Genomic DNA, 21605 nt, shown 5'->3' on the forward strand with positions numbered 1-21605 from the left:
TGATGTTAAATCAATTTCTCGCTCACCCGCGATTTCAACTAACTCGGCCTTACGTGCTCGCTTAATCTCCACTACACTGAGCGTAGGCCTATCCAGCAAATTCTTATCCATGTTTAGATATGACGCACTTATTATTAATTAATTTTCTAGTGAACAACGTGCTACTTCTGGTAAATTTGTAAAAATAATTTATAAAGCCCCCATTTACAAACAATACTTTTTTAAAATATGCATGTCCCGTTTCAGATCCGGGACGAGTGCCCCAATTTTCTACTCCTGTCACGGGGATTCTATAATTCCCGTAACCGAATAAAACATGATTATCAAAATGTCTCTCCTACTTGTATATCTATTAGATCTCTCTGTAACAGGCTGTTAAACCCTAGTATGGCTCGTCTCTAGGTATGATCAGAGATACGATCTTATATAAAGTATATATTATTATAGCACGTTAGTTCTCTAGAAAACACAACAAAAACACAATACACTTTGGAATCTGTATTAATCTACGCTGACAAATGTACAGCCGTAGTAGTTAATGAATAACAGCAATAATAACAACCCAGAACTGATCACTTAATTAGTTAATCTCTAGGTGTCTAGTTACACAATATGCGAATCACTTCTCCGTTACACCTCACCCACACGTGTGATAATTGAGAAACGCTTCCCGGAGAAGTTAATTAATAAAGGAATTACAACACCATTCCTAACTGGTTAATTTTTAGTTAACCCATACTACTCGTTCAGTAACGTGTGATAATTTAGAAACGCTTGCAGGGGAACTTAATTAATAAAGGAATTACAGCTCTATTCCTAACGGGTTAATTTTTAATTAACCCTTAACTACTCTTTCAGTAATCTTGTAACACAGAATTAATACTTATCACAATAAAGACAATAACCTACAGTGTACCTAGGTCCGCTAGGATGACTGGCTAAGCTTTATATTACCAAATACTCGTATAATGTTAGAACAAAAAGTCTACGATTTACTTCGTCAGATGACCGAAGACACTGTCTAAAGAATATTGGTATAATACAGTATTAAAATATTTAAAGTCACATCAATCACATCAAGGTTATACACAGAGCAGAAAATATATTTACCAAAGTCCAAACGGACTAACGTTCCCTCGGAGCCTTCCTATTCGTTCTCCTCGATATCTCTAAAACACTAGCTATTTATTATAAATCAGGATTTTGCCTGGGGGTACAAGGTGGTACCTCACGTATCATCTCATATTCTACATCTACTAGAGTCGGTATATTTCTCTCTGATCGTCAGTCTGGCTGTCGCCAACTGCGAGCAATCTCCTGGCCATAAACAGCACTACCGGAGATATTACGTAACTACTAGCCACATGGCCTCCGCACCTGGCTGAGGGTGTGTATTAGGCGTACCGATCGAGGACGGTCGCGCAGAAGTCTTACGTAACAAGTTGCCCATCTGGGCTACGGGCAATAAACTGCACACGGCCCTCTAACACAATTAAAATCGCCACAGGCGAAACAAATTTAAGAGCATGTTCCGTGACACCAATATTCATGAACAATAACTCCAAACAACTGGAAACGATGTGTGGTAGTCCATAAATTCCATATTAATAATACACGTAAAAAATAACACCATTAAAATAATTTTTAACCTTATCGTCACATGTAAACCATATAGCCCATTGCAAACAGTTCTTATTTGTACATTGATAGGATGGGATAAATTTGTCAACACTTCGAGGTGTTTTGTTTGTTGATTATTACTATTATTCAAAACAATATCCACTACACATTTCATGTTGAATAGATATTATTTTAAGATGTAATATGCACTTGAACGTCATTTAATCCTGACCCAATATAATCATATACAGTGCATGTAAAATAAGGACAGGGGACTCATTCAGATGTCCATAAAAATAGATTGATGTAGCGGTGGTGTAATTACCTTGTGTTTATTTCACTGGTAGCAGTCGACAATATCTTGTGCAGCAGATGAGTAAAATTCATTGTGAAATTTGGAGATACAGGGATGTTTATGTATGTTAAAAAGTGCCTTACAGAAAATAGTACTTTTAGTTACATGGTATTTTTAATTGTTTATACATACGGCAAACTGGCAAATTGTAAATATTGCTTTATTTTTATCAATAAAAAATATTTCTGTCAACAAAAACGTCTGCCTTTGATGTCCTAGCTTTTCTTTGATGATGCACAATTGTTATTTAAAGATAGCATGCCATAATACATACCGAGATGATATGTTAATATTACCAAATGTTTGACATCCAACAGTTGATGATTAATAAATCAATGTGCTCTAGTGGTGTCATTAAACAAAACAAACTTTATCTTTAAGGATCCACAATTATCAGGTTATTGAAATTTTGGTTTATTCACAGCACTAAAAGGGTTAACACGAAATCACCTCAGAGGTATTGTGCTGAATACTGTGCTGAACACGGTGCTGAACACGGTGCTGAACACGGTGCTGAACACGGTGCTGAACACGGTGCTGAATACAGTGCTGAACACAGTGCTGAACTAGATTAACTGGTGGTGTTCGATATAAGCCCTGCCCATAAATAATAGATCCAGGTATTGGTCAACTGAAGCGGTATGTTTTTATCAGTTGCATCAGCCTCTTTGATAGCTTAATGATTATCACCTAGCAGTATAACCACTGCCTTGCTGCTACAGTATTCTTGTGGAGAAAACAAAACACACCACCGATATGTGGACAGCTCTGCCAGTGTTCCATCACGGTCTGTTACTGTCCTACAACTGACAGAGAAAGTGTCGTTGGTTGTGTGGGTTTTTTGGGCTAGTTTCTGTTTCTTGCCTCGGAGGTAATTGGCCGAATAATCTTCAGTGTTCCATCATGGTCTGTTACTGTCCTACAACTGACAGAGAGTGTGTGGTTGGTTGTGTGGGGTTTTTTGGCTAGTTTCTGTTGTTTTTCGCCTCGGAGGTAATTGGTCGAATAATCTGCAGTGTTGCGGATTGTCAGCAGTGGCAGTCATCACACTTCATGCCTGATATACTCTTGAGAATTGCTTTCGGTTTCTGCCAGCACGGAAATACAGCGTGGAATTCACCTGCAGTTTAAAAGAGTGGAATTATTCCTGCGGTTCACACGGCATTCTCAGTAGTGTATAGTATAGTCCGGTGCATATTTTATTCTCAGTGGTGTACAGTGGTCGAGGGGATGTTCTATTCTTGATGTAATCTGGCCGTGAAATCTTGAGGTGGAGGAACGGTGTGTGTGTGTTTGCGGTGTATTGATATCGGTGGCCTGCCCTTTCTGTCAGACAGGGGGACTGTGAGATACGTGTCTACCAGAGCGCCGACCCCGGGGTCACCTCCCCTTGCACGGAGGAGGAGGGTTCTTTCTGTTTCTTACAGTCACGTGCACACTTGGTATTATATGTGTGTGTGTTGGTGGGGATGTTATTGTTAAGTTGTCGTACATCACCTGTATGTGTATTGGTTGGGATGTTAAGTCATATACATCACCTGTATTACGTGTGTGTTGGTGGGGATGTTAAGTTGTATACATCACCTGTATTACGTGTGTGTTGGTGGGGATGTTAAGTTGTATACATTACCTGTATTATGTGTGTTGGTGGGGATGTTAAGTCATACATCACCTGCATTATGTGTGTGTTGGTTAGGATGTTAAGTCATACATCACCTGCATTATGTGTATGTTGGTGAGGATGTTAAGTCATACATCACCTGTATTATATGTGTGTTAGTGGGTATGTTAGGTCATACATCACCTGTATTGGTGGGGATGTTAAGTTATCCATGACTTAACATCCCACCAATACAGGTGATGTATGTGTGTGTGTGATGGTGGGGATGTTAAGTCATATACATAATATATATTATAAGTGTGTTGATAGGGACATAAACTCCTATGCATTATGTGTATTATATGTGTTGATGGGATATTAAGTCATATACATAACATATATTATAAGTGTGTTGATAGGGACATAAACTCCTATGCATTATGTGTATTATATGTGTCGATGGGATATTAAGTCATATGCATCATGTGTATTATATGTGTCGATGGGATATTAAGTCATATACATCGTGTGTATTATATGTGTCGATGGGATATTAAGTCATATACATCGTGTATATTATATGTGTCGATGGGATATTAAGTCATATACATCATGTATATTATATGTGTAGATGGGATATTAAGTCATATACATCATGTGTATTATGTGTCGATGGGATATTAAGTCATATACATCATGTATATTATATGTGTAGATGGGATATTAAGTCATATACGTCATGTATATTATATGTGTCGATGGGATATTAAGTCATATGCATCGTGTGTATTATGGGAGGCAGGACGTAGCCCAGTTGTATAGCGCTTGCTTGATAACGCGGTTGATTTGAGGTCCAACCCATCGATGGGCCATTGTGCTATTTCTTGATCCATCCAGTGCACCATAACTGGTATATCAAAGGCAGTGGTATGTACTATCCTGTCTGGGATGATGAATATAAAATATCCTTTGCTACTAATGGAAAATGGCAGCGGGTTTCCTATCTAACACTATATGTCAAAATTACCAAATGTTTGACATCCAATAGCCGATGATTAATAAATCAATGTGCTCTAGTGGTGTCATTAAACAAAACAAACTTTAATATATGTATTATATATGTGCATGTTGGAGGAAATTAAGTTATATGCATCATGTTTATATTGGTGGGGACATAAGTCATGTGTATATTGGTGGGACATAAGTCATGTGTATATTGGTGGGACATAAGTCATGTGTATATTGGTGGAGACGTAAGTCATGTGCATCATGTGTATATTGATGGGGACATTAAGTCATATGCATCATGTGTATATTGATGGGGCATTAAGTCATATGCATCATGTGTATATTGATGGGGACATTAAGTCATATGCATCATGTGTATATTGATGGGGACATAAGTCATATGCATCATGTGTATATTGGTGGGGACATAAGTCATGTGCATCATGTGTATATTGATGGGGACATAAGTCATATGCATCATGTGTATATTGATGAGGACATTAAGTCATGTTCATCACGTGTATATTGATGAGGACATTAAGTCATGTGTATCATGTGTATATTGATGAGGACATTATGTCATGTGTATCATTGATGGGGACATTAAGTCATATGCATCACATGTATATTGATGTGGACATTAAGTCATATGCATCACATGTATATTGATGTGGACATTAAGTCATATGCATCACATGTATATTGATGGGGACATTAAGTCATATGCATCACATGTATATTGATGGGGACATTAAGTCATGTGTATATTGATGGGGACATTAAGTCATATGTATTATGTGTATTATATGTAACTCCTTATGTGGGCATGAACCTGGACCCTGTTCCACGAAGTGATCTTAGCGCTAAGATCACCTTAAGTACATAAGGTAGTCATACACTTTAGTGATCTTAGCTCTCAGATCACTTCATGGTACAGGGTCCAAGTATCTGTCAGTCACCATGCCACTGAGAATGTACATAAAAGGCCATGGTACGGTATGTGCTGTTCTACCTATGGAAGAGTGCATATAAAAGATCTCTTGCTTGTTTGTTGATTTATAAGGTGGCAGAGGATTTCTTTTCTTTCTCATGACTAAATGTCGAAACAAATAGCTGTAGTTTAAAGTTGTGTTGAGGTGCTGTTAAACGAATGGTCCATCCAATGAGTGAGATGTGTGGTGTATGTCCTTCCACCGAGTGAGATGTGTGGGATATGTCCTTCCACTGAGTGAGATGTATGTCCTTCCACTGTATGTCCTTCCACCGAGTGATATGTGGGGGGTATGTCCTTCCACTGTATGTTCTTCCACCGAGTGAGATGTGTGGGATATGTCCTTCCATTGTATGTCCTTCCACTGTATGTCCTTCTACCGAGTGAGATGTGTGGTGTATGTCCTTCCATTGTATGTCCTTCCACCGAGTGAGATGTGTGGCGTATGTCCTTCCACCGAGTGAGATGTGTGATGTATGTCCTTCCACTGAATGAGATGTGTGGTGTATGTCCTTCCACTGTATGTCCTTCTACCAAGTGAGATGAGTGGAGTATGTCCTTCCACCAAGTGAGATGTGTGGTGTATGTCCTACTGTATGTTCTTCCACCGAGTGAGATATGTGGTGTATGTCCTTCCACTGTATGTCCTTCTACCGAGTGAGATGTGTGGGGTATGTCCTTCTACCAAGTGAGATGAGTGGAGTATGTCCTTCCACCAAGTGAGATGTGTGGTGTATGTCCTACTGTATGTTCTTCCACCGAGTGAGATATGTGGTGTATGTCCTTCCACTGTATGTCCTTCTACCGAGTGAGATGTGTGGGGTATGTCCTTCCACCAAGTGAGGTGGGTAGTGTATGTCCTTCCACCGAGTGAGATATGTGGTGTATGTCCTTCCACTGTGTCCTTCCACTGAGTGAGATGTGTGGTGTATGTCCTTCCACTGTGTCCTTCCACTGAGTGAGATGTGTGGTGTATGTCCTTCCACTGTGTCCTTCCACTGAGTGAGATGTGGTGTATGTCCTTCCACCGAGTGAGATGTGTGATGTATGTCCTTCCATTGAGTGAGATGTGTGATGTATGTCCTTCCACCGAGTGAGATGTGTGGTGTATGTCCTTCCACCGAGTGAGATGTGTAGGATATGTCCTTCCACCGAGTGAGATATGTGGTGTATGTCCTTCCATTGTATGTCCTTCCACTGAGTGAGATGTGTGATGTATGTCCTTCCACCGAGTGAGATGTGTGATGTATGTCCTTCCACCGAGTGAGATGTGTGGTGTGTCCTTCCACCGAGTGAGATGTGTGATGTATGTCCTTCCACCGAGTGAGATGTGTGGTGTATGTCCTTCCACTGAGTGAGATGTGTGATGTATGTCCTTCCACTAAGTGTGGTGTATGTCCTTGCACCGAGTGAGATGTGTGATGTATGTCCTTCCACCGAGTGAGATGTGTGGTGTATGTCCTCCCACTGAGTGTGATGTGTGGTGTATGTCCTTCCACTGAGTGAGATGTGTGGTGTATGTCCTTCCACTGAGTGAGATGTGTGGTGTATGTCCTTCCACCGAGTGATATGTGTGGTGTATGTCCTTCCACCGAGTGAGATGTGTGATGTATGTCCTTCCACCGAGTGAGATGTGTGGTGTATGTCCTTCCACCGAGTGAGATGTGTGGTGTATGTCCTTCCACCGAGTGAGATGTGTGGGGTATGTCCTTCCACCGAGTGAGATGTGTGATGTATGTCCTTCCACCGAGTGAGATGTGTGGTGTATGTCCTTCCACCGAGTGAGATGTATGATGTATGTCCTTCCACCGAGTGAGATGTATGATGTACTGTCAGCTGATCTGCTTCATTGGTTGATGTTGATTCTGTCAGTGTCTGCTGTGATTATACATACAACTGGTTAGGATAGACAAGATTCGATAAATAGTCTGCCATTAGGTGGATTCATATGTCACTTGTAATGTTCGTGACTGGTTGTACATATTTATGTTGTGCGTTTGTACATTTGAAGATATACAAGCTATAGTCACTTGCTCATTACACATTCTAGATCAAATTATTATTATCTGTCTAAACATGGTGATTTTAGAGAGATGCTCATTATATTCTAGATAAGATTATTATCATCATGGTCTAGACATGATAACCATGACATTCTAAAGAAATGCTTATTACACATTCTTGCAGGGTGCACTTTGTTCAGTATTGGCTACGCAAGTTTCAGAGATTGCTACACAATTTTAAAACATTAAACAGTAGTTGATAAATCAATTTTCAGTTGACTAGAAATATTGCTAATCGAGATTTTGAAACCAAAATTCCCCTGCCTAGGCGAGATGATTATCATCACGGGCTAAACACATAATTCTAGAGAAAATTTCATCACATAATCTAAAGAGATGTTGATCATGTTGTAGATAAAATGATTTCTCTAACCTGAAAACCAGCAGCAAGATATTTGTTTTAAAGGGACATTCCTGAGTTTGCTACAATTTTAAAGATGTTATCGACTAACAGATACTTTTTAACAGTTGTAATTAAATATCAAATATATTTTTCTGCATAAAATGTTAGTGGCTGTTTATTAAACATGTTTCTGGTCGTTATAATATTTCAATCGAGAAATATCTTATTAGTCGAAACATCTTACAATGAAGCAAACTCAGGAATGTCCCTTTAACCAATGTGACCAACAGACGTATGGCTTGTACATCTTCAAATGGCTTCTGTCTTGTCTCCTGTCAGAGTTTAGGATGCAGGTAATGGAAATCCATGACATTTGTAAGACAAAAAACTGCCAATAGAAACCATAAAAGTGGTCTTCAATTAGGAGGTGTGTTGAAAAGTGTTGACTAGTGCTCAGTAACGTGCTATGTTGTGGTCTGTATGTTATCGCTGTACGAGGCAGCTGGGCCCTTCGTCTGACTTCATTCTGCCATGGCTGTGATGGAGTTAAAGACCTTCAAGGTGTGCAAGAAGCGAGGACAGGTCCAGGTGAGTGGTCAGGGAGGATAGAGCCTTGTTTGGGTCTGGTGTAGTATCGTTTTTTATTACCCCAGTGGGAAGTCCAGGTGAGTGGTCAGGGAGGATAGAGCCTTGTTTGGGTCTGGTGTAGTATCGTTTTTTATTACCCCAGTGGGAAGTCCAGGTGAGTGGTCAGGGAGGATAGAGCCTTGTTTGGGTCTGGTATAGTATTGTTTTTTATTACCCCAGTGGGAAGTCCAGGTGAGTGGTCAGGGAGGATAGAGCCTTGTTTGGGTCTGGTGTAGTATCGTTTTTTATTACCCCAGTGGGCACTCATATCGCAGGGGGAATAAAAATCATAATTTCTCAATGCATTGGTGTAACATACAATATTACCTGTATTAGATAATTTGGAGTTTACAAACCACTGACTTTGTCAGTATAAATAATGACTTATATGCTGTAAGCTAAATTAAATAATATGATCATGGCTTGCGAATTGCTCTGTATGTTGTTTGTCATTTTCTATCCATAACAGTTTTATACTCTTCTGGGTTTTTTTTTGGTTAACACAATTCAAAATTGAGTCGGTTAACAGACTTTTTAATAGGCTGCAAATTTAGCAGGAGGCTGAGCTTTTACAATTTAAATTGCAAATTTTAGTTACAAAGATTGTGAATAAAGCACTCTCTTGATGCGCGGTCGATTTAGGATCGATCCCTATAGTCGGGCCCATTGGGCTATTTCTCGTCCCAGCCATTGCACCACAACTGGTATATCACAGGCCATGGTATGTGCTATCCTGTCTGTGGGATGGTGCATATAAAAGATCCCTTGCTGTTAATGGAAAAATTTAGCGGGTTTTTTCTCTAAGACTATATGTCATACGTACAAAATGTTTGACATCCAATAGCCAATGATTACTAAATGAATGTGCTCTAGTGGTGTTGTTAAACAAAACAAACTTTAACTTTCTTTTGTGGTTCAGTAAACAAATGCATGTATAAGTTCTGTGTATTCTCTGTATAAAAAGACCAATATTATTGTCAATTATTTATTTGTTTTTATTTTATTTATTTATTTGTTTGTGTATTTATTTATTTATTTGTTTATTTGTTTATTTTAGTTATTTATTTATTTATTTATTTTTGTATTAGGTCTTAAAGGTGTTTTTTTTTATAGCCATGTTAACTACACAGTTGAATTCCTCGGATAATCTGTGTTCCAAAGATGTTTAGTATGCATGTGGAACTGTCATGATCCTGTAGGATCACTTAAAGTGTATTGAACGAACACAGCCTATATGACGATACCTGACTCGCTTAACGAACTACCTCCACTGACACCATCGGATGTAGTGATTGAAAAGCACTACCAGATGTACGCATTACATGTCAGTTATTGGCGGAGTCTCCAAACTGCAGATTACACCAGGTCCGTCAGGGTTATAAATAGCCGTGCTCAGCTGTTCTCGTTACCAGTGGGTGATGGGAAGACCGGCTTGATGATTCGAAACACCTGTCATCCAGCAGGAGGATCCTTGGTGCAGTGCACTTCTTTTAATTGTGCATCAGGGAGTAGGGGTGGGGGGGGGGGGGCGGCACAAGCCCCCCTCCACACACACACACATACTTGAGGATGAAAATGTATGTGTTTTTTATTGTCCTACTCTATATAAAGATACAAGATATAAAGATCTGGATTGTGCAACATCCCCCACCCCCACCCTGCCACTTCTAATATCCTTCCTAAAGGCCTTTTTTAATAATTGTGCATCCCTGTCAGTGGACATATTTCTTGTTCATGTCGATACTCCACAGTTTGTGCACCCCCCCCCCCCCCCCCCACTTGAGGTATTTTCCCTACAGGATGTGTATTGTATAATTGTGAACTCCTATCGGTGAGCCCAATGGCATATTTCTTGTTCCAGCCAATGCAGCACATTTGGTGTAACAAAGACTATGGTATGTGCTGTCTTGTCTGTGGGATGGTGCATATAAAAGATCCCTTGTTACTAATGGAAAAAGAGCCCATGGAGTGGCTGTAGCAAGTTTCTTTTGTTATCGCTGTGGTCCTTAACCATAATTAAGTCCGAAGCCATATAACAGTAAATAAAAATGTGCTGAGTAAGTCTTTAATTGGGCACTTAAGTTGGGTGAACTTTTAACTTTGACCTGGTGACACGCTATTCAACACAAACATATTTAGTTTACTGCTTGCATCAATTAAATTTCCCAAGATAGTGAGTTAAAATGAAAGTTTGTTTTATTTAACGATACAACTAGAGCACATTGATTTATTAATTATCGACTGTATTGGATAACAAACATTTGGTAATTTGGACTCGTAGTCTTCAAAGAAACCCCTCTACAATTTTTTAATACACTCTTGAAGAGACAAGACAGCATATACCACAGCCTTTGATATACCAGTTGTGGGTGACAGGTTGGGATGGAGGAAAAAACAATCATAGAATGGGTCCTCCGAGGATGTTAGAACCTGCGATCAGAGTACCTCAGATGAGCGCTCTAACAGCTGAGCTAACTCCCGTGCCCTCCCCCTTCTCATCCCCCCTCAAAGACAGCGAGAGGCTGAGATTAGGCAAAATGCATGATTGCTCTGAAATATTTATAAAAAAAACTGACAGAGTTCCATCTATTTCTCATTATACCGTGGTCATGTTGTTGTTGGCATCACATCACATTTTTCAATAGTGCTTAATTCATTATTTATTCCACTTTCAAAAGGAAATCCAGCCCTCTCGACTCCCCTTGTAATTACGAACCGAAGTATATAAATCTGTTGGTGTCAATACGTCTTAATTATTGATTGAGAATACCAAACCAGCGGATAGAAACTGTGGTGGATGAAGATTGAAATACAGAGAAAGCTAAAATAAACAAATACCACAATGGATATATAGCTTCTAATAAAAAAAACCCAAAACCCCTAAAATACATTTATGGATATAAAGCTTCTAATAAAAATAAAAAACCCTAAAATAAACAAATACAATTATGGATATAAAGCTTCTAATAAAAAAATCCCAACCTAAAATAAACAAATACAATGATGGATAAATCTTGTAACATAGAGAAGACTGAAATAAACTAATACAAATAAGAATAAACATTGAGAAAGCTAAAATAAACAAACATACAACTAGTTTCTTTTGACCTGATTGACAACCCCTGCAATATACATGTATTTACTGTAAAACGGGGACAAAAATTGCTTGTGTATTAATTTTGCGTCATTCACGCCCAACCTCAAGTCACGAAATTTATACACATGCATTATTGTCCAGGTTAGAGTGTGCTTAGGTGGTGTCTGATTTTCTATAAACCAGTAAACCATGAAAGAAAACAAACAAAACACAGTCATAATAATTATCATTCAATTTATTGATGTAACAGACATGTTCAGAAATACTAAATACTAGTAATTAGGTAGCACTAACATGTTCCGTTTTGCCAATTCACAATAATTATTATAAATCGTGACCACTAATGTCCGTTTAATACTCATGTTTGTCCTGAATTGCTAGACACAATATGTAATTAAATTATTCCAGCCTTTCTCCACCCTGTGATAAAAACTTCACATACGTTTGCACTTCAGTACTCTCATTCCGGAAATGAAACTCAAAATAATGCAAAAATAACAGGTTTCTGAACAAGCTTACTTAAGTTGGAAGCCCTTAGTTTAAATCTATCCTAATCAGTAAGCGGGCAACGGGCAACTATATTTACGTGCCCCTATCCACAAGGGTTCAGGCACGCCCACTACGGAATTAGCCTCTGACTTCGCCAGTGACTGACTCCGGAGCAGGGGGGGGGGGGGGGGGGTAAGTTTGAGGTGGGCGGAATTTGGAAAAAAGCCATTTAGTGAGCGCGGACCAAATAGCAGACACTTCATAAACTTGAAGTAACACCGAGTGGGAGCCGTGTTCTGATTGGCTGAATTTCGATTCCTCGGTGAAGCCTGTTTTTTACCTAAGTCTACAAAGAGTACTGCATACCGAAACATGTCTGGACTCTAAATTTTTAGCCAAAAATAGTTAAGACTGCTCGGCCGAAAAGTTTTAAGGTGATTTTGAGCAATTGAACGGGCGCCAAAATAAAATGCGTTAGACTATTTATAAAAAAATAAACATAAGAATTTTGAACTGCTTCCAAAACGTTTAAAGTCTAACTAGCCCAATAAAAGAGGTTAGTACTCACGGAAGCAAAGGTTGTTAGGAGGTTGGGGGCTACGGCGAGCCGATGAAGTCGGTGGCGTCCAGATGTGGAAGATCATGCCGGTAGGGAGAGGCTGCTACCATCTTTGTGATGTGACTGTAATCACTCCCCGCAAGGATTTTGAGGACACGATGTAGTGACGGGTTGTCCATCTCCTTAAGTAGCAGCGCTTGATTATATCTTCCCTTCCGGCGAACGGTGACGCAAACTGCGGTGATATCCACATCAACCTGGACTCGATGGACAGCAAATTCCCCTTCATCGGGCTCGGTCGGTAGCGGATGATATGCGCTGTGCTTCGGCTCACTAATGAGTTGGCGCACGTCCTCGATGTTAATCTTCATCAGCTGTTGGAACCGCGGATGGAGTCTGCCGGCCTTAAGTGACCATGGTCCCTCTGATTGTTTCTCTGGATTCGGCGGTTGAGTCGGGCGACTTGGCTTGGCTGGGGTGGCACTCGGGGGAGTGGTCGCCTTCCTCTTAACCACAGCCGTCTTCCGGGCCTGGGTCTCAACGGGTGACACCGGTTTAATCGGCGACAAGTCCGGAAACCCAGAAGTAAAGGCAGGCGGATCGGGTCTGTTGTATGATGAACTGCAGATAACTGAGTCCGGCATGTCAATTTCCTCGGGTCCTGTAGAGGGGACGTTGATGACTGGGGCCGAGACCACTTCCATCTTCGTCTTCCTCTTCAGTTGAGTGGCGTTGGGCGATCCAGCAGACGGAGTCGCTGCCGGCGGTTTAGCCGCCGGTTTTGTCTCCCCCTGCGCCGCCGCTGGCGCACGTCTCCTCTTCCTCCACCTTCCTTTCTTCGGTGGTACCGGGTCCCCGTACACCAAGGTCACGGAAGCCCGTGACCCGGTATACGTGACCCGGTATTCCAGTAGCGCTCCGTATGAGACCATAAGTCCCCCCAGGTGGGGGGGTAACGCGAGAGTACACTGACATACGTCCATCCTCATCGTGATCAATTTCGAAGTCGCAAGAATCGAATGGCAAGAATCGACTGCAAGAATCGAATGCAAGAATCGACTGCGCAACTGAAAATAGCAAGAATCGACTGATCAGTAAGCTAGACCCAAGCATCACCCCTGCACAATATGAAGACTCTTTCTTTAATCCTGCCTAATTGACCCTAATTAATAAGTGTAACAATTAGTCACCACCCATGCACAATATGAGGCCTCTTTCTTTAATCTAGCCTAATTGACCTACTTAACAATGACCCCATGCATACTATGAGTATGATGCCACATTCAATACTCTACAAACCCATACATTTTGTTATATAAAAATTGTGACTTTTTTTCCTGTGATTTTTTTTCCTATACTAAATTGTGACTTTTTTTCCTGTGACTTTTTTTCCAGCCACGTTTTTCTCTACTATTTACTAATGAGCGTCACATTAGTGGCGAAGAAACGTTAATTGTTTCGGCTACAAGTCGTGAGCTGTGTTTCTGTCAAGTGTTACATGCAAGGTGGGTAATCCAATTTACCTGGTACCAGAGACAATTATTCGATGCTGAGTAATAGGAAATGCCAGTGAGGTGTGTTTTGGCCATTTAGTAATATTGGTCATTTAGGGTGGGTTTTTTACAGGTGCTTCACTGTATATAATAGGAGACAAAATAAATCTTGATGGTGGAGTGGGGGTGGGGGGAGGCTGTGCCCTCCTGGCTTCTGTGGTTCCAACATGGCTATCCTAGGATGGCTGGTGGCAGATTAATGTGAGACAATATTGCTGCAGCCACATAACTGGTTTTAATCAAGACTCACAACTGACAAGGAACAAGAGGAAAGTGTCACTCAAAACACACAATATGTTTTCTGATAATGGATATTGCAAACAGCTTTCACTTTCCATTATTAGGCAGTTTGGTGTTATGGTTAATTTATACATTACTTGCCGCTTTTTGCATAAATTATCAATTTTGGAAACGCCCATGGTTACGGTAATAGTGTGAATGTGTGTGTGTGGTGAGAGAGAGAGAGAGAGAGAGAGAGAGAGAGAGAGAGAGAGAGAGAGAGAGAGAGAGAGAGAGAGAGAGAGAGAGAGAGAGAGAGAGCATAGAGAGCAGAGAGGGCAGAGAGGGCGAGAGAGACAGACAGACAGAGAGAGAGACAGATTGAGAGACAGACAGACAGAGAGAGAGACAGAGACAGAAAGACAGAGAGAGACACAGAGAAAGAGAGAGAGAGACAGAGACAGACATACAGACAGAGAGAGACAGAGAGAGAGAGAGAGAGAGAGATTTGTTAACACACAAGGGGAGAGAGAGAGAGAGAGAGATTTGTTAACACCACAAGGGCACATTAATTTTGGCTGTTGACCATCAAACATTTGGTAGTGCTGTCATGTCTTTAAAAGGAAACTACTACTAGAGACTTTTCTATTAGTAGCAAGGGATCTTTTATATGTGCCATCCCACAGACAGGGTAGCACATACCATGACCTTTGATATACCAGTCATGGTGCATTGGGTGGAAGAAGATCCCAGACCGACCGCGCCTCAGGAGAGCGCTTTACCACTGAGCTATGTCCCACCCCAGACAGACAGAGAGAAGAGAGAGAGAGATATGAAACCCGCTGCTGCCACATAGGCTATTCCTACCAGTAAAGCAGCAAGGGATCTTTTATGTGAACTTTCCCATAGACAGGCCTTTGATGTACCAGTCGTGGGGAACTGGTTGTGACAGAAATTAACCCAAGTCCATATAGAGTGGTCGATCATGCAAGCCATCACAACTCAGGCGAGTGCTCTACCAACTGAGCTAAATCCCACTGACACCACAATGGCGTCTGTCAGTCTGAGTGATTACACTACAGTCTCTGACACCACGACGACGTCTGTCAGTCTGAGTGATTACACTACAGTCTCTGACACCACGACGACGTCTGTCAATCTGAGTGATTACACTACAGTCTCTGACACCACGACGACGTCTGTCAATCTGAGTGATTACACTACAGTCTCTGACACCACGATGACGTCTGTCAATCTGAGTGATTACACTACAGTCTCTGACACCACAACGACGTCTGTCAATCTGAGTGATTACACTACAGTCTCTGACACCACGACGATGTCTGTCAATCTGAGTGATTACACTACAGTCTCTGACACCACAATGACGTCTGTCAATCTGAGTGATTACACTACAGTCTCTGCAAGGCTGGAAATAACAACACATCATTGGCTGGTTACTAAAGTGGACAATTTGTTGATAAAAACACCCAATTGAATTAGCATAGTGATAACCCGGCCTACTGTCAGGGTTTGCGATGATGCATACATTGATTGTAACAACTGACTGTAGTATTTTTTATCTTTTTAGTAGTAAAAATTGCCAATATTTCAAACATTAATGTAATTTTACTCACATTCAAAATACAATTTATTTGTGCTGTCACTATCATAACTGACCGGCCTCGGTGGCGTCGTGGTTAGGCTGGCAGGTACTGGGTTCAGATCCCAGTTGAGGCATGGGATTTTTAATCCAGATACCAAATCCAAACCCTGAGTGAGTGCTCTGCAAGGCTCAATGGGTAGGTGTAAACCACTTGCACCGACCAGTGATCCATAACTGGTTCAACAAAGGTCATGGTTTGTGCTATCCTGCCTGTGGGAAGCACAAATAAAAGATCCCTTGCTGCCTGTCATAAAAGAGTAGCCTATATGGCGACAGCAGGTTTCCTCTAAAAATCAGTGTCCGAATGACCATATGTTTGACGTCCAATAGCTGATGATAAGATAAAATATCAGTGTGCTCTAGTGGCGTTGTTAAATAAAACAAACTTTACTTTTTTACTATCATAACTGAAACTTTATTTCGGAAATATTGATTTAAACTTCTGATATTCCATCACTATTTGCTCACATAAAATGAAAAGGTAATTAAAACATCCATTCTGCCATTATAAAGACAGTAACAGTAACTGTGTGTTTCATTTGTTGACCAATGCGTCACCAGTAAAACTACATTTGCACCAGTAAAACCACATGTATATGTCGGCTAATCGGAAAACGCAGTACGGTTATCCCCTAATTATGTAAACATGAGCATGAGTGTCATAACATTTTTATTGAATAGACGAGAGAGAGAGAGAGAGAGAGAGAGAGAGAGAGAGAGAGAGAGAGAGAGAGAGAGAGAGAGAGAGAGAGAGAGAGAGAGAGAGAGAGAGAGAGAGAGAGAGAGAGAGAGAGAGAGCGGGGGAGGGAGAGCGAGAGAGCAAGAGAGTGAATGAGTGAATGAGTGAGTGAGTGGTATGATAACAATTCCCAAATGAGTTCCAGAAAGATTTTTGTGTGAACACTTACGTGAGTGTTGTGTTTTGCACATGGCTTTTTAGACAGTGGGTGTTAGCAGGGTGTTATCTTTGACCACCACTGGTTAAAAATGCATGTGGTACTCGACCGTGTTACGTGTTTTTCTCACTCTCCTACTGCAGACAGGTGTCCGAGTGCTTAACCCGATTTGCCGCTCACGGAGGTGTGCATTCCATTCACTCAAGCGGAACACTAAATCAACAAGTGCATGTGCTAAATGGAAGTTCAGAGAAAATGTCCGTGCAAAAGACTTAGGAACTTAAGATGGTTAAGCAATTGGCTTAAAAGGCTGGTAGCATTGGCACAGCCAGGAATTTATATTGAAGGGGCACCCTCAATGGGATTGGGGTGGGGGGTGGGGGGGAGAGTGCAGGAGCAGGAAAATAAATAAAAGAGGGAGTCGAGAGAAGTGGTTTGTATATAGGTGCTCAGTTTACATCCTGGTACCAGCTCCCACACAAAAGGCAAGTGTTTGTGCAGGGAGGAGTTTCTGTCAAAGTGAATTTTAAAAAAGCATGACCGTAACCCCTACAGTGAAATTTCTCTTGCAACAGTCCAGCTCTCTCCCCCCCCCCCCCCCCCCAATTGCATAATGTCCTGCACATGAGCCTGGAGTGAGTGTTAATGGCCCAGTGGGGAGGTGCAAGACAACCACAGTATATTCATGTCTGGAATATACGAATACACTTCCAATTATCCTTAAAGGGACAGACCCTAGTTTTTAAACACTGCAACATATTTTTCACTGTTAGAGCCATTTATGATCACTGAAATCAAACATTACCTCCATTTTATTCTTTAGTTTATCCATTTCTGTAGAACTCAAGTGTTTCTGGTCATCCTGGTGTTTCTAATATTAAAAAATTGCATTTTTCTTACTTTTAAAAATGCATGTGTGTCTGAGAAGTAGCGGTTTATTGATTCGAGTTTTAGTCTATTTTTAAGGATATTTCCTGTTTTAATGTCACAGACTCTTCTTTCTCTCTGTTGTAACTTTATATAATTGAGTTACAGGTTTGTAAATTAACTGAACTTAGTCTTTGTTTTTTTACATGTTAAAACTAGGGTCTGCTCCTTTAACTGTTATCATTGTCTTGTATTCCTTTTGGATTCATCGGTGTATGAACAACAACAAAATCATGTACAAACTATGTTCATTTGTGAAGCCATGCTTCCTCTTTTTTTTTCATTTTTTTTTTCATATTCTGATAAATCTAAAAGAAATAGTAGACAATCCCTATAATTAAATTTGAAACATATTTATTAATAAAAACACAAGATTGAATTCTTTTTTTGATTGAACAATAACACTCCGAAATATAAAGTAATAGTGATATCATCCCATATGACATTCAGACCTGTCAACCTTCAGTCAAGAGAAAGCAGGAGGTGTGTGTTGAAAAAGCAGGAGATTTTGTCAAAAAACAGGAGATTTTTTAACTTCACACAATTTAACCCAAAATCGCAAGGTTGTTGTCAACATTATTACAATAAGTTATATGAACACTACATAATGTCATATATACTTGTTAACCTTAGATCTTGGCATTAAATTGTTTTTGATTAATTAATTAATTTTTTTTTTTTAATGTGTGTATATATTTCTTTTCAAAGTTTAAATATTATGATTTAATAAAAAAATTTTTTTAAATCTCTTTTATCCAAAAATGTTAAGAACATTAACAAGAAATTAAAAAATGTAATTAGTACATTTACGGCATTACACTTACAGGTTATGTTACATCATCATTTGTGGCTAGTGTACCCAAATTGAAGTACCCAAGACAAATTTATATAAATCTTATAAATTAATATTCAGTTTTTACTATAATAAGGAACAGTGGCATGGTACTTATTTAAAATCATTATAATGATGCAATAAACATTGTATTTCCATTAATCATAAGTAAAACCTCATTATGGACATTGTGTGAAATATACTTTAATTATACCCATTTCCGTGGATAACTTTATATCAAACACAACATTTATTAATTGTACGAAAAAAAATCTATTGAAGTGTACCCTTGTTACCAACATTTTACTGCACAAACATACAAAATTAACTGACACAAGTATGTTTATATAGCTAATTGGTCTTTTCCTTGTCTTGCTGTGACATGTGATTCTAACATACATAGTGTGTATTGCTGTCAACCCTGGGCCAGAGTCTGGCACTTCAGATCCGTCATGGTTACTTCCCTGATGTTATTTTGGCAAAAGGGGATTGATATTTTTTTTATGCTTACAAAAATGTCATTTAACAGGAGAAATTGTCTCCTGCACAGGTTGTCAGGAGATTTGATCAAATACCAGGAGACTCTGCCAAATCCAGGAGGGTTGACAGGTCTGATGACATTTCCTGATGATGTCATTTTTATGTTTACTGAGAAAAGAACAAAACAATGGGAAAGATCATGTGTTAATTTGTAATCACTACTTAACACAAATAGCTGTATAAATTATCCAGATAGGACACTGGCAGCTTTGAGAATGTCTTTAAAATGTCTGGAGTTATCATTAATGAAATATTCCTGTTCATTTCCATGTCTTAAATATTCCTTTTTTTTTTTTTAATTTCTTAAAGATTCCTGTTTTTTTCCATTTCATAAATATTCCTGTTCTTTTCCATTCCTTGAATATTCCTATTATTTCCCATTAACTATTCCTGGTATTTTCAATTCCTTATTTATTCTTGTTCTTATCCATTCCTGAAATATTCCTGGTATTTTCAATTCCTTAAATATATGTTAGTTTTTATTTCTTAATTATTCCTGTTTTCTTCATTCCTTAAATATACCTGGTATTTTCCATAAATATTCTAGTTATTTTCCTTAAATATTCCAGTTATTTTCCTTAAATATTCTTGTTTTTAATTTCTTAATTATTCCTTTTTCTCCATTCCTTAAATATTTTTTTATTCCTTAAATATTTCTGGGGGTTTTCATTCCTTAAATATTCCTGTTTTCCATTCCTTAAATGTTCATGTTTTCCATGCCTTAAATATTCCTGTTCTCTTCCATTCCTGAAATTATTGCGGTTTTTCATTCCTTTAATATTCCTGTTCTTTTCCATTCCTTAAACATTCCTGTTTTCCATTCCTTGACTATTCCTGTTTTTCTTTCCTTACCAATATTCCTGTTATTCTCCTTTCCTTAAATATTCCTGTTCTGTTCCTTTGATTAAATATTTATTTTGAATGTGTGTGTTGTTTCAGTTTACGGTAACCCCCGTGAAGTTGGACCCGCTGATTCGAACAAGTCAAGATGAGACTAAGAACCACGATGGGCTGGTGCCGCGGCCGCACAACAGGAAGTACTCTGACGCCTTCACGCAGTTTGAGCAGGACGACGTCACGCTGGGCACACTCACCACCCCCTCCGACACCCTCCTCACGCAGAGCAGCATCACTGCACTGCTGTCTTCCAAGTTCAAGGTCAGTCTGTAGCATAGACCTCTATTTCAAGGTCAGTCTCTAGCCTAGACCTGCATTTCAAATTCAAGGTCAGTCAGCATCACCGCACAGCTGTCTTCCAAGTTTAAGGTCAGTCTGTAGCATAGACCTCTATTTCAAGGTCAGTCTCTAGCTTAGACCTTCATTTCAAATTCAAGGTCAGTCAGCATCACAGCACAGCTGTCTTCCAAGTTTAAGGCCAGTTTGTTACATAGACCTTCATTTCAAGGTCAGTCTCTAGCCTAGACCTTCATTTCATGTTCAAGGTCAGTCAGCATCATCACACTGGTGTCTTCCAAGTTGGTTTAAACAATGTTTATTGCCGTTCCAAAACAGTAGTGGTCTGGGGATTGGCCAAAAGGTGTCAGCGTATATTAAGGCCTCCCCCAACATTTTGCAGTGCCTTCCAAGTTCAAGGTCAGTCTGTAAAACAGACATCCATTTCAAGTTCAAGGTCAGTCAGCATCAGCACACTGCTGTCTTCCAAGTTAAAGGTCAGTCTATAGCCTAGACCTTCATTTCAAGTTCAAGGTCAGTCAGCATCACCACTCTGCTGTCTTTCAAGTTCAAGGTTAGTCTCTAGCATAGATCTCAATTTCAAGTTCAAGGTCAGTGTAATATGTAACTTTTAGTTGTTCAAATCTTTTAATATATAATATACAATGAAACCCCAGACACAACTCAGTCTTTGCCAGGTGAGGTGAGCGATCAGTCCAACTCCTCATTATGGATTTGTAGTCATTAAAATGACCCTGTTAGTCGGCAACATAACAGTGTCAACAAACTCAGGACTGTCCCTTTAATATCGTAAGTAGGAAACTGTTCGTTTGAACGAGACGTACCATACAGTACAGGAGTACACATCTTTAAAGGCTATGTTATACTGAACACCAAAAGATACACAAATCAGGATTATGGTTTGTTTGTGAGTCATATACTTTTACTTGATAACAAACTTTCAATTCTGGGAGATGATAACTGGTATATTAACCTGTAATTCTCCTGAATATCAATCTGTGTTAATATTTTGTTAAGTACTAAATT

General features: G+C 39.7%; 1 protein-coding gene across 2 annotated transcripts in view; it reads left to right on the forward strand.

Moving 5' to 3' along the window:
* LOC121388968 (H(+)/Cl(-) exchange transporter 7-like) overlaps nt 1-21605 on the forward strand; it is a 155519-nt gene that overhangs the window by 48597 nt on the left and 85317 nt on the right. For both annotated transcript variants that reach the window (XM_041520526.1, XM_041520527.1), the window contains exon 2: nt 20325-20543. In XM_041520526.1, the coding sequence (XP_041376460.1) occupies nt 20325-20543 (219 nt within the window). The remainder of the gene's footprint in view (nt 1-20324; nt 20544-21605) is intronic.

Source organism: Gigantopelta aegis, chromosome 14 (genome assembly GCF_016097555.1).
Source record: "Gigantopelta aegis isolate Gae_Host chromosome 14, Gae_host_genome, whole genome shotgun sequence".
NCBI lineage: Eukaryota > Metazoa > Mollusca > Gastropoda > Neomphalida > Peltospiridae > Gigantopelta > Gigantopelta aegis.